General features: G+C 47.6%; 1 protein-coding gene across 1 annotated transcript in view; it reads right to left on the minus strand.

Annotated features, from left to right (window-relative positions):
• DGKH (diacylglycerol kinase eta) overlaps positions 1–13,305 on the minus strand; it is a 121,943-nt gene that overhangs the window by 45,123 nt on the left and 63,515 nt on the right. The window contains exons 8-15 of the mRNA XM_060233578.1: positions 7,378–7,480; positions 6,461–6,623; positions 5,773–5,881; positions 5,245–5,384; positions 4,974–5,061; positions 2,564–2,649; positions 1,728–1,824; positions 1–277 (exon numbers count right to left, since the gene is read on the minus strand). Of these exons, the coding sequence (XP_060089561.1) occupies positions 1–277; positions 1,728–1,824; positions 2,564–2,649; positions 4,974–5,061; positions 5,245–5,384; positions 5,773–5,881; positions 6,461–6,623; positions 7,378–7,480 (1,063 nt within the window). The remainder of the gene's footprint in view (positions 278–1,727; positions 1,825–2,563; positions 2,650–4,973; positions 5,062–5,244; positions 5,385–5,772; positions 5,882–6,460; positions 6,624–7,377; positions 7,481–13,305) is intronic.

Here is a 13,305-nt window from a genome sequence, read left to right on the forward strand (position 1 = left end):
CTTTCTCTGCCTGCTCCACCAGCTGCCGGAGGGCTTTCTTCAAGCTGTTTGCTCTCAGCATGAGCTGCTCCCGGGGCTTGAAGAGGGGCAGGGCCGGAGCGGCTGTGCTGTTCTCTCTCAGCTGGCCCTTGACCTCCGACAGAGACTCCTGGCTGGAGGATTCTTCGCCTTCTTTCTCTGCAATGGAGGGCGTGAGGGGAGGCAGCAGCGGAGCAGCTTGGGCTTCAGCGTGAAGGGCTTGCAGCAACAGGTGGAGCTTCTCGTTCAGCTCTGAGCACTGAGAGGACCACAGACAAAGGAGGAGGAGGAGAGAAGAGGGCACACGGCCCCCGGTAAGTACTCGCCAGCCTTTCACTTCAAGGAACGCGCTCTTACAGCTTAGCTTCAGCTACCTGGGGGTGGTGGGCGGTGCCCTCAAGTTGCAGCTGGCTTAGGGTGATACCACAAGGGTTTCCAGACAAGGGACAGTCAGGGGTGGGCTGCTCTTGTCTGCCTCTGCAAAGCAACCCTGGGCTTCCCTGGTGGTCTCTTCCTACCTGGCTGACCTTCCAGTATCTGATGGGACCAGGCTGGCCAAGGAACTGAGGTGAGTTGCCCTCGCCTGCCTCTGCACAGTCACTCTGGACTTTCTCGGGGGCCGCCCATCCAAACCCTGGCCACGGCCAACCCTGCTTAGCTTAGCTTGCAAGACCTGATGAGAGGAGGAAGGGCTCCTTTTGCCGGGCTGTCCCTTCTCCTCCCAGGGCATCTGCTCAGTCCTTTCGAGGGTTCCGCTACCCGGAGGAGGTGCTCAGTGCCCAGTGACTGGCCTGGCCAAACCTTCTGCCCTCCCCAAAGAAGTCACTTCTGTCTCAAGGCAGCAAGAGCTCCCCTCGGAGCCGCCCTGGGAGCGAGAGACAGAGGGGAGCAGCCCATGGTTTTCTAACGTATCGTCACCTGTGCTTTTAATAAGCAAGGTGGGTGAGCTCTAGAAGATGGTCCATCCACAGAACAGGCAGGGCATAGCGGGGCGGGGGGAGAGGAGGGGTGCAGCCAGCGCCTCCTCAGGACAGTGGAGACCTTTGCATGTGCATGTACCTGTCCACGGAGTACGGAGGGCACAACTCCAGACAAGGATCCCTTCCTCCATTTACAGAGAGCCCCTGCATCACTCAGTCGCTCCCTTCTTTCCAGCCCCTCCTCAGAATCTACCCTTTCCACGGATTGGTTGGCACAACCCCTCTCCTCACGGAAATTGACCCAGTTCCCGATCCTCCTCAGCTGTTTCCCTAATGTCAGATTTTAAATGGGAAGTCACCTGACATCCTATAAAGTCCTGTGCACAATGATGTACGCAACAATCACACCAATGAGCAGTAAAAACCCATTGCAGGGAGGGCAGTATAGAAATGTAATGAAACACACCAACCAACTTAGGCAACTGGGTGGATTGTGGGGACTCGCCTTTCCTGGGGAAACTCTGCAGGGCCCTGGGGGGGGGGGGTGGGAATTTGCACTCTCCTTCTCTCCCCTCCCTGGCAGGAGGCCTAGGCAAGGAGGCAGCAGCTACCTCTGAGGCTTCAGTTGCAGAAGGAGGAAGGACTCAGATTTAATCCCTCTTTTTTAAAGTCAATGGAAGCTGTAAGAGCTACTAGGAATCTCCTGGAATATCTCAGCATAACGACAGATGAGAGAAATGGGGGGGCGGGCAGAGTGGAGCAGGGAGGGACTGAAATCGCAGGGCTTACTTTCACAGCCAGAGCATCAGCTTCGGTGTTCTCCATTGGTCGTTCACACGTCTTCCCTATTTTTGCAACAAATCCTTTTACGGTTTCACACAATATCCTTTCGTGAGCGAGACAGGAGCGCCAAAGCAAACAGAAAGGGAATGGATGCAGCTGAAGCATTAATTCTGCATACACCGCATAAGACATAACATAATTTAGCCAGGCGGATGAAAACCCCTCAAGAGCACAATTATCATGCATTTATATTTCACTGCTGCTATATAGAGGGCCCTTCCAACAGGCCTCTTTTCTCGGTTGTCTTGTAGGGGGAGGTGACGGACCCCTCCTCCTCCCCCAATTGCATCTCTGTCCCGCGTGGAGCTGCAGCCAATGCCGACCCAACCCTTTGCTGGGATTCTGAAAAAGCACATAGGAGTATGTCATGCCTAAAGATGACAGACACCGCTGCCCCTCTCCCATCTCAGAAAACAGCATGACAAGATCTGCGCTCGTGGCCATGAACTCTTCCTGGTGGGCCCACAAGTGCTCAAGGCCAAAACCCTTGAAGCCAGAGGAAGGAAAGAAAGAAGCCACCTCGCTGTCTTCACCCAGGGGAATCTGGAAGCAGAAGGGCACTATTTTATCCTAGTCTAGTCCTAGCCACCTTCTAGGATGGACAAAAAACCCAGCCAGTGTGGAATTACCCTTTGCAAACGAAAGGCTGTTCTGGATGTTACTTACAACAAGGGGCGATGAAGAGACAAGTAAAATGTTCATTCTTGCATACATTCTATAGTAGATGCTGCATATTTTTTTCCTTACATGCCATACTTAGGAATTAAAATCGTTCCGCTTACTTGGCAGATGATATGACAACGGAGTGCTGATCGGAATCCAGCATCTTCGCAAGGTGAGCAGCGATGGAATCCTCATAGGCAGACATCTGGAAACGAAACACAAGCACTGGCAAAGGGGCAGACTCACCAGCCAGGTTCCTCGGGGCTCCCGAGAGGCTGGAAAGCCCCATGGCTGTCCGACGTCTCACTTGCCATCGATACACCTTTGCATTACTCCCGGGGGGAGGGGTGCCAAACCCCCAAAAGTTAGTAACTGCAGGCCTTGAATTCAGCAGGAGCTCACAGGAGCACAGCTCCTGAACCTTTCTGATGGTTCTCTCTCCTCCTCCCCACCTTGTCCATTGAATAGTAGGTGCCGCTGCATAACAATCCCTGGATGAGCTCCAACACCTGTTTTTCTACAAAACGACCCCTGAACTGACACCCTCAGGAAACAGAAGAGTGTCTATCAAAGATTTCAGGTTTTCACGGCTGGCATCATCATTAGGGTTTGTAGAATCTTTCGGGCTCAAGTGCCGTGTTCTACTGGAGAAAGTTTTCCTTCCAGACGTTTCGTTCTCAGCTGCGGAGAACATCGACTGCGGAGAGCACTCAATGCACAGCAGCCAAGAAGGTCAGAGCGCCTGCTCCGGCTGCAACGCCACTGAGGATGTTCTCCGCAGCTGAGAACGAAACGTCTGGAAGGAAAACTTTCTCCAGTAGAACACGGCACTTGAGCCCGAAAGATTCTACAAACCCTAAAGAAGAGTGTCTCTTTGCACACCCAGGACTGAATGAATTTCTACATCCAATACTGCTGATTTAAGGCTCTGCCTAGTTCCAACTTTGCTCCTAAAAGCCAGCACAGAAGACTTGCAGCATTTTCACCATTCTGTGCTTTCATGCTCAGGGGGTGACCCACTGTGCCTCCCCACAACCACTCTTTAGATAGCCAATAAGACCCAATAAGCACGGTATGCTTAGAGCATTTAAAATATAAGGCCGTTCAATAAACAAACTAAAAAGAGTACACAGGGCATACAGACATCCCAGGCTAAGCAAGGATACATAGAAAAGGTGAAAACACGCACTCCTTTCACTTTACACTTGGTATTATCCTGAACAGGGTTTAATTAGGACAGGCCAGTATTACTGGGAGCTGCAGCTGTTTAAAAGTTCAGCATTAATTCTCAGAATTGGGACCTCTCCCCATTGTGGCAAATTGAGGACTAAAACTTTGTGGAAGTCATTAGTCTACATGGCAAGTGAGAAAATAAGCTGGAATATCACCTTTAGCGGAACCATGCTGTTAAACTTCTCAAACTTGCTGTTAAACTTCTCTTCTTGTGTTTACGAGAAAACCCTGTTTTATTTAGAGTAAAGAATCGCCTTTTTCCTCAATGCCACCCCCGTGCCCGTGTCATTCTGCCCGATTCAACCAAGGCACCCTGTTCTTTGGGTTCAACTGAGAAATCTAAGGGGAGACCTGCCTTTGGTGGCAGCGAAGATAAGTAAGAAACCCTAAGGAAGACGAGGAGGTAGCAGAACACACGTCATCTCAGGAAACTATTGAGAAGTGCCATTGCAGTGTTGCATATAAGGGGTCTCAAAAAGAGAAAAGTTTCCTCGCATTGCTTCAGTTTTGTATGCCCTATTATTATATGCTGTTTTCATTTATTGTAACATTTTGATAATCTTCAATAAATCTGTTGTTTAATTTTTGAAAAAGAGAGAAAAGTTACAGCTTCTCTCTTCATACGAAGTCCAGCTGAGGACTATCTATAGATGGGGTCTGACTCCTAAGGAATTTAATAGAATTTATGAAATCAATAAATTTAGTTGTTGGAAATCCACCATAAAAAGAGGCTTTTTGGAACATGTGTACTAGAAATGCCCTGAAATAGGCAAGTTCTGGAATAGTGTTATTAATTACGGAATAACAACTCATAATCTTAGAAAGGAGCTGAATCCAGTCTCCCTAAGAACTGCATCAGAGAGCATTTATGATGATTTTACTGGTCGCAGGAACAATTCTGTATGTGGAATACAGAATTATATGTAGAACACAGCATTACAGAACAACAAAAAGATAGATTTCCTGTCTTTATCAGAGCGAAGATAGGATAAAGCTCAGGAAAGAAAATGGAATTTAATAATTTTTAGTGAGACATGGATTTGGATTTGTCAAAACAAGTTATATAAGTGTATCTCATTCAATGCAATGGTGCGAATTTTTTTTTCCAGAAACATTGATGTGAAGTTGACTGATTTGCATATGGTTGCTTTTGATGTATGAACTAAAATGTGTTTAATTTGCTATTTTGATGTGTACATACAATTAAAAGTGTACCTTTCACTTATTCTCCCTTTTATTTCTGTTAATAAGTTTCCTAAATTTATGAATTCCTGTTTAAAAAACCAAGCATTTTACCTGACATTCTTCAGTCTCCTCTTCTGGTGTAATGGGAAGAATAGAGTGTTTTGATATTAATTTCAGTTCATATGACATTATGCTCCACCTGAAAGAAAAAGCACATACTACATACCTTTTAATATTTCCAAATGTCAAAACCTATACTACCAAATCATTTTTTGTGTGTGTGTTATGTAAAAAATTATGAAGCGCTTCTTTACTCAAAATTCCAAGTGTAATTAAGCCCGTGCGAATAAAGAAATGAAGGAAGAAATCCAGGCTTGCTTACCTGTCAAGCATTTTCGTGCTTGCTCGTTCCAACTTCTCCAGAATCTGAGGAAGTTGCGTTTCATCATCGCATGACCCCCCCCAGCCAAGGACACGGGCAAGGTCATTCCCTGTGCCAAGAGGCAACACGCCCAAATGACACTACAAGGGAAGGAGAAATTCTGCTGCTGAAGGGTGGGGGTTTAAAAGGCAGTAACTCATTATAATTCAGAGCTCCCTGCCCTTCCACAAGAAGAAGAAGAATTATACCCCACCCTTCACTACCCTAAGGAATCTCAGAGCAGTTTGGCATCTCCTTTCCCTTCCCCTCCCCCAAAACAGACACCCTGTGAGATAGATAGGGCTGAGAAATCTCTGACAGAAACTGCTCTTAAGAGGAACAGCTCTGAGAGAACTTGTGGCTGACCCAAGGCCATTCCAGCAGCTGTGAGTGGAGGAGTGGGGAATCAAACCCGGTTCTCCCAGGCAAGAGTCTGCACACCTAACCACTACACCAAACTGGCTCTTAGAAGCAGCAGCTCATATTTACCTGTTTGTGTAAATTGAGTTTATCAATTTCAGATAACACCCAACCAACACTTCCATCTCCTCCACATACAAGGATTCGAAAATTGTCAAACTTCTGAAATAACCGTAAACTGAAAAGAGAATGCATTTTCTGAGTTGAAATCCACAGATAAATTCATGTTTTCATTCCCCAAAGTTCTGATAAATGATGAAGTTTCTTGAAGACCACATCCATACAAAGAACTTCTCCCCTTGAAGTACAACCATTATCTGTTGGTGGTATTATTACATGGTTTTATGGAGTTTAGTTATTTATTCCCATAATTCATGGCCCAACACTGATTGAAAACGTGAGACTTTCAGAAGCAAAGGAAAGCAGAGACAATTCCTGTACAAAATCACAGGTGCAGCGAGGAAACAATACTGTTCTCTGTCATGACTTCTTTCCACTGATTTAGGTTCAGACCACAAAATGCATTTCTCAGGTGATAAAGAAAAAGGAAGAACTGAGAATTAAGCAAGAAAGTAAAGGGCAAAATGAAGAGAAAAGGGAATAGGAAGCTAAGAGCAAAGGACAGACCCACCCCTGCCCCCCCGTTAAAAAAATACATCAGATTCCCAAAGTATTACTTAATAGTGCTAATGCGGCAATAATCCCAACTGAACCCATTCAAAGAAACCCCAGCTCAGGGAAAGCCAAGTGCATTTACCCTAAATGAGGTCCCCCGTTCATTAAATCAAAGACCTGAGCAGGGTTGAGGGACTGCTTGAAGCGTCTGAGGAATTTGACTCCCTGATTGTCTCCACTCTTTGAATTGACAAACACCAAGAGAGGGCTGGCACAGGACGGGGGGCACGTGGCTTTCCAGAACCCTGTGAAGAAAGGAAGCCCATGTTACTCACCAGGCGGAGGCAACCCCCCCTTCCCTCCACAGAGCTCCGCATGCTTTACTTGGCCAAGAAAGCAATTCTTGACTGGGGGGGGGGAGCTAGTCAGGTGTGCCTGGTGGCAGCCGTGGTGGTGGTGGAAATGCTGATTTATGTGTTTCTGAGGTAAGAGACCAACCGAGGGGGCTTGCCACTCTCTGCCTTCCTCTGGGCCTCAGCGGAGCCTGCCTGCTGTCCTAGGCCACCTTTACTCACTTCCCTCATCTGTTTGACGTTGCCGAGAGTTAGCAGATTACTGTAACAGCTGGTGTTTCTCTCTCACCCCCCCATCTTTTCCAAGGCCGCATATTGGGTAAACCCTATAGAGTTTTTTTTAAGCAACTGCAAAAAACAATTTAGGTGGATTATTATTTAGGAGCAGCTTGAGAAACAACGAAAAGCTCATTGTGGCGCCGGACAGGGAGGTAAATCCATGATTAAAAAACCACCGACAAAGAACTCAGGATTTGCCAGGGCTCCTCACAAAGGCTAATGGATGCCTGGAAGGCTGTGAGGGGATCCTCGTCACCCCGTTTGGTCCAAGGGGGCCACTGTAGCAGCCAGGCATTACAATGCAGTGTGAACCGGAGAGATTAAGGTGACTGAATCAAACTGCCCTTACACCTGTTCAGTTTCTGTCTTGTAGAACACATCATCACAGCCATATCACAATGAGAAATGTCTCCAAGGTCCTACGTACCATCAGAGTCTATGGTGTTCAGCGCTGTAGGAGGAATGATGGAGACTTTACATTGGCCAAGCGGACACTTGCGAGGATACAAGTCTCGGCAAGCTGTGTGCACCTAGAAATGATTTAACCGTGGATTATTAATGTATCCCCCAATACACAATCTGCATGGCAAAAGTTAGAAGCCTAGATACTGTGATACAATAAAGTATTTTCCAAGGATAACAACAAAGCCCCTGAAAGTCCACGTGACATCTGCCCCACCCAACAAAGACATGGCAGCCCACAGGCAAGAGAGACTTCTCGGCTCTTGGAGAGCCAGTTTGGTGTCGTTGTTAAGTGTGAGAACTCTTATCTGGGAGAACTGGGTTTGATTCTCTCACTCCTCCACTTGCACCTGCTGTGGAATGGCCTTGGGTCAGCCATAGCTCTGGCAGAGGTTGTCCTTGAAAGGGCAGCTGCTGTGAGAGCCCTCTCAGCCCCACCCACCTCACAGGGTGTCTGTTGTGGGGGAAGAAGGTAAAGGAGATTGTGAGCCGCTCTGAGACTCTTTGGAGTGGAGGGCAGGATATAAATCCAATATCTTCATCTACCTCACAGGGTGTCTGTTGTGGGGGAGGAAGGCAAAGGAGATTGTGAGCCACTCTGAGACTCTTTGAAGTGGAGGGCGGGATAAAAATCCAATATCTTCATCTACCTCACAGGGTGTCTGTTGTGCGGGGAGGAAGGGAAAGGAGATTGTGAGCCGCTCTGAGACTCTTCGGAGTGGAGGGCGGGGTATAAATCCAATATCTTCATCTACCTCACAGGGTGTCTGTTGTGGGGGAGGAAGGGAAAGGAGATTGTGAGCCGCTCTGAGACTCTTCGGAGTGGAGGACAGGATATAAATCCAATATCTTCATCTACCTCACAGGGTGTCTGTTGTGCGGGGAGGAAGGGAAAGGAGATTGTGAGCCGCTCTGAGACTCTTCGGAGTGGAGGGCGGGGTATAAATCCAATATCTTCATCTACCTCACAGGGTGTCTGTTGTGGGGGAGGAAGGGAAAGGAGATTGTGAGCCGCTCTGAGACTCTTCGGAGTGGAGGGCGGGGTATAAATCCAATATCTTCATCTACCTCACAGGGTGTCTGTTGTGGGGGAGGAAGGGAAAGGAGATTGTGAGCCGCTCTGAGACTCTTCGGAGTGGAGGGCGGGATATAAATCCAATATCTTCATCTACCTCACAGGGTGTCTGTTGTGGGGGAGGAAGGGAAAGGAGATTGTGAGCCGCTCTGAGACTCTTTGGAGTGGAGGGCGGGATATAAATCCAATATCTTCATCTACCTCACAGGGTGTCTGTTGTGGGGGGGGGAAGGGAAAGGAGATTGTGAGCCTCTCTGAGACTCTTTGGAGTGGAGGGTGGGATATAAATCCAATATCTTCATCTACCTCACAGGGTGTCTGTTTTGGGGGAGGAAGGGAAAGGAGATTGTGAGCCGCTCTGAGACTCTTCGGAGTGGAGGGCGGGATATAAATCCAATATCTTCTTCTTCTATCTGCCCAGGACTGCAACACCCCACAAGAACAAGATGTCCCAGGTCGCTTAACCATGACTGATGACCGCCAGATATCAGTTTTGTATCTGTGTACAGCTCTCCCTGGGAATGTTCTAGAGCTCCAGCAAGAGATTCCTTGATGAGAACTGCATGCCTCAATGAGCAAGGTTCATGCCTTTCTGTTCCCTTCCTTAACAATCGCTAGGAATAAAGAACCCACAAGCCTGCCTGTTAAGTGACTGAACAACCTCAGTTCGTCTGCAGTGTCTGCCGTGTTCCGTTGGTGTGTAATCAGAAAACTGATGTTACCAGTAAGAGGCAAATCTGCTGCTCTGAAGAGGACATCTGGCCTGATGCACACAGCTGTAGTGCAAAGTTGGACAGTTTATTATTACGGTCAGTGACCAGATCCAACTGAAATAAAGCTGGTCTAATTCTGAACTAAGGTCATAACGAGTAAATGTATGGATTCTGGTAGCAGAGAAAGTCAGATATTAATTCCTCCTTTTACAACTGTAGTTGTTTCTTTTGTGTGTGTGGGTCTGCCTTTGTTTTTTTCTTTTTATTATCCTGTACAACATCTAATTAAAATATCATGATAGTAGTGCAAAGTTTCGCCAAAAAAAAATTGAAGTTTGTAAAAATTTAAAGTGAGCCTGCTGAGTAAAGAGATGATTAAGCCTCTATTACAGCTTCATAGCAAAGCGCATCGGCTCCCAAAAGCCAAGGAAAGTCCTTGCAATGGCTTCATGTCCGTTCTTCAGATCTCTACAACAAAGGGATATTTCGCGCACCTCAGTGTGGGGCCCAGGGAAAAACAACTCTCTGTTATGCATAGGTGTTGCATAAAGAGTTCATAATGAGGGACTCTCTGAGGGGAGGGGAGGCTATACGGCCATCTTATTCTTCAGCGTCTTAATGACTTGCCTGTGGCCAGGCATGGAAGTGGAGGTGCCCTCCCCAGAGAAGAGGGAGGGGGCTCTTGCATCCCATGCCACACCTGAGGACTGGAAGGAGTCAGTATGATGGAGGGACGCCTAGAAGGCACTCCCAAGAAACTCCCAGTTCCATGAACCATCAGAATTAGAAAATCAAGAGACCTTCAACTAGAAAGTTTGCCTCTGCATCCCATAGAGATTACAGTGAACCTATGGTGGAGCCTAGACAAGGTGATGGAATGCCCATTTCACAGCTTGAGTAATGCCGTTGAATAGTTCTACACAAGAGAGGAAGAAGAAAACTGCAGATTTATATCCCGCCCTCCACTCCGAATCTCAGAGCAGCTCACAATCTCCTTTAAATCATTCCCCAATAACAGACACCCTGTGAGGTAGGTGGGGCTGAGAGGGCTCCCACAGCAGCTGCCCTTTCAAGGACAACCTCTGTGAGGGCTATGGCTGACCCAAGGCCATTCCAGAAGGTGCAAGTGGAGAAGCGGGGAATCAAACCCAGCTCTCCCAGATAAGAGCTATGGCTGACCCAAGGCCATGCTAGCAGGTGCAAGTGGAGGAGTGGGGAATCCAACCCAGCTCTCCAAGATAAGAGAGCTATGGCTGACCCAAGGCCATGCTAGCAGGTGCAAGTGGAGGAGTGGGGAATCGAACCCGGTTCTTCCAGATAAGAGACCTATGGCTGACCCGAGGCCATGCTAGCAGGTGCAAGTGGAGGAGTGGGGAATCCAACCCGGTTCTCCCAGATAAGAGAGCTATGGCTGACCCGAGGCCATTCCAGCAGCTGCAAGTGGAGGAGTGGGGAATCAAACCTGGTTCCCCCAAGTAAGAGTCTACACACTTAACCACTACACCAAACTGGCTCTCTACACTGAGCACAAAGCCTCTGCAGGATTAGAACCTCCCAGCCAGTTCCATGATACGAATGCTCAGCTGAGCCTGGGCACTGACCACGAAGCACTGCCCAGAGATCAGCTCTTGCTTCCATTCCAGCAAACTTGTCTGGACAGCTCTGCTGCTCTGCAGTCGTATTCCAAATGCTAGCAGCACCCTGGACAGCTCCTGGGCTGAAAAGGCTTTGTTCTCCTCCTCTCACCTATCCGTTATTCTCAGCTAAAGCAGCCTATCTCTTGCCTGATCACATGCACAACAGAGACAGGGAGTGAAGCATATACAGTCTGCTCACGGATGTGAAGCAGATGTTGCTGCCACCCCAGAGGTTCAAGAGCTGCTGCACCACTGGTGAGAGCAGGCTGAGTACCCTTAGTTTTAAAAGGAGGAATTACAACCACCTGCACACAAAGAAGAGCACACGGACCCTTCCATCAAACTTCTAACGCACAACAGAAGGATAGCATGTAAGATAAATGTTGTCAAAACGGGGGAAGCGTTTGCATTACATTTGTTTGGACAGAATCCAAATAGGATATTCTCCCGTAAGTATTAAGATAACTCCCTGAGGAGTTGCAGAAGCTCATATTAATCCACCCCCCCACCCCCGCCTCCCGGGATCTGTCAGAACACCCTGACAAATAATAATCTTCTTGTGCTCAGACAAGAGACCAAGAGCCACAAGGAAGGGCTGCAAGATGGCTTCGTTCGTTTGAGGGATTTGGCAAACCAGGACCCAGTCGGCATCTTGGTGCCTCAAGACACAATTGGTATGACTGGCCTATATTTGTGTATTACTCTGAGCTGTAGAGGAAAGGAGAAGGAAGACACACAGGTGGCCTCATTTGCTTCCTCCTGAATACATCCACTGGAGGGTGGAGATCTGCTGCCAAAACCCTTCCACTTCTGCATTTTCCAGTATGGTAGGGCGATCCCATAGATGGAAAACTTGACCTACGTACTGATGGCTCGGACTTGTGAGCTACCTCAGCTAGACAAAAGTACTGCAGATTCAGCACCAGAGACATTTCTTTTCTTTTTTTTTTAAAGTGTGACTTGCAAAGGGTTGGCAAGGCTATGCCCCCTCCCCACAGCCTGCAGATCCGAGACCTGGTAGGCGAAAAAGAAAGGAAATGAATAACATTGTCTGTTGTCCACCTTGCCAAGGATGAGTGAAGGGCTCCATGCACTGCCAACCTCTGAAAGAAACTATTCTGTGCTTTGCTCAAGTCCCATGAAGAACAGGGGATCTGCTCCCAGTCCCCAGGATTTTAGGCCCCGTTCTTGCCTTAGATGTGACCCTGTGGCGCAGAGTGGTAAAGCAGCAGTACTGCAGTACTGTGATCTGAACTCTCTGCTCACGACCTGAGTTCTATCCCAACGAAAGCTGGTTCAGGTAGCCGGCCCAAGGTTGACTCAGCCCTCCATCCTTTCGAGGTCGGTCAAATGAGTCCCCAGCTTGCTGGGGGGGAAGCGTAGATGACTGGGGAAGGCCATGGCAAACCACCCTGTAAAAAGTCTGCCGTGAAAACGTTGTGAAAGCAACGTCACCCCAGAGTCGGAAACAACTGGTGCTTGCACAGGGGACCTTTCCTTTTCTTTCCTCTTGCCTTAGGCCAATGAGCAAGGAGGTATGAAGGGGTGTTGCTGAGGTCAAGTTGTACCTTTTGAGCAAGAAAACACACTCCATTCCCACCTACAATTAACCACTGGAAAAGCAATATAAAATAATTTTTTTAAACCCTGACATAGACCAACAGGTAGAAAAGTGCCAGGAGCTCACTGGTTTGGACCACAGCAGAAGCAGCCGCTCTGAGAACTGAGCAAGAAGGCAGCTGGCCCTTCACAGTGTGGGCACAGACACTCTGCCCTCTGCTCGCAGGAAGCCCTGGCACCCCATGGTGAGCACTGGGACACTCACAGCCTCCAGACCCGTGTGTGAGAGGGCACAGAAGACAAGGGAAGCCACACAGCTGGAAAGCCCCAAGGAAAGGTCAGTGGACGGTGTTACATTTCCTAACTAACATTCTTCTGATGAATGGGAAAAAAATTGTTCATTTTTGTATAACCATGTTAAGAAATTCATCAACGGATGCTGTTCCTGAGACAAAAAGCAATAAAAAAATTACAAATAAAAATGCAATTATATTTGAGAAGGAAACGGGGGCGTTAGAAGGAACTTTAAGCAATGACTGTGGCAAAAAATAGTTAAAAAGCAGGAGGTGATCCAAGAAGACCCATTGTTCAAGGTCAAATGTTTGTCTTGGTTCAGCTGGGAATCAATCAAAGAATCTACTGAGGAAGTTAAACGTTTACTAACAAAGGTGTCCGGGAGTTAAGAAAATAGTTCATTTTTGTAGGCTTTTGATTCCATTATATTATTCTAGTAGGCAACGAGAAAGAAAATACTAAAGACTGTCCCTTTTGAACAATGAGTGGTAGTTTTACAATACCGAATTTCTAGTAATTTAGTAACTTGCCTAAATATCCGATTAAAGTGCTGAAAGCCAGTTAATTAATCATTGGCTCATTAGTCAATTCACACCTTTTGTCAAAAACAAAGC

Source organism: Heteronotia binoei, chromosome 3 (genome assembly GCF_032191835.1).
Source record: "Heteronotia binoei isolate CCM8104 ecotype False Entrance Well chromosome 3, APGP_CSIRO_Hbin_v1, whole genome shotgun sequence".
Lineage (NCBI taxonomy): Eukaryota > Metazoa > Chordata > Lepidosauria > Squamata > Gekkonidae > Heteronotia > Heteronotia binoei.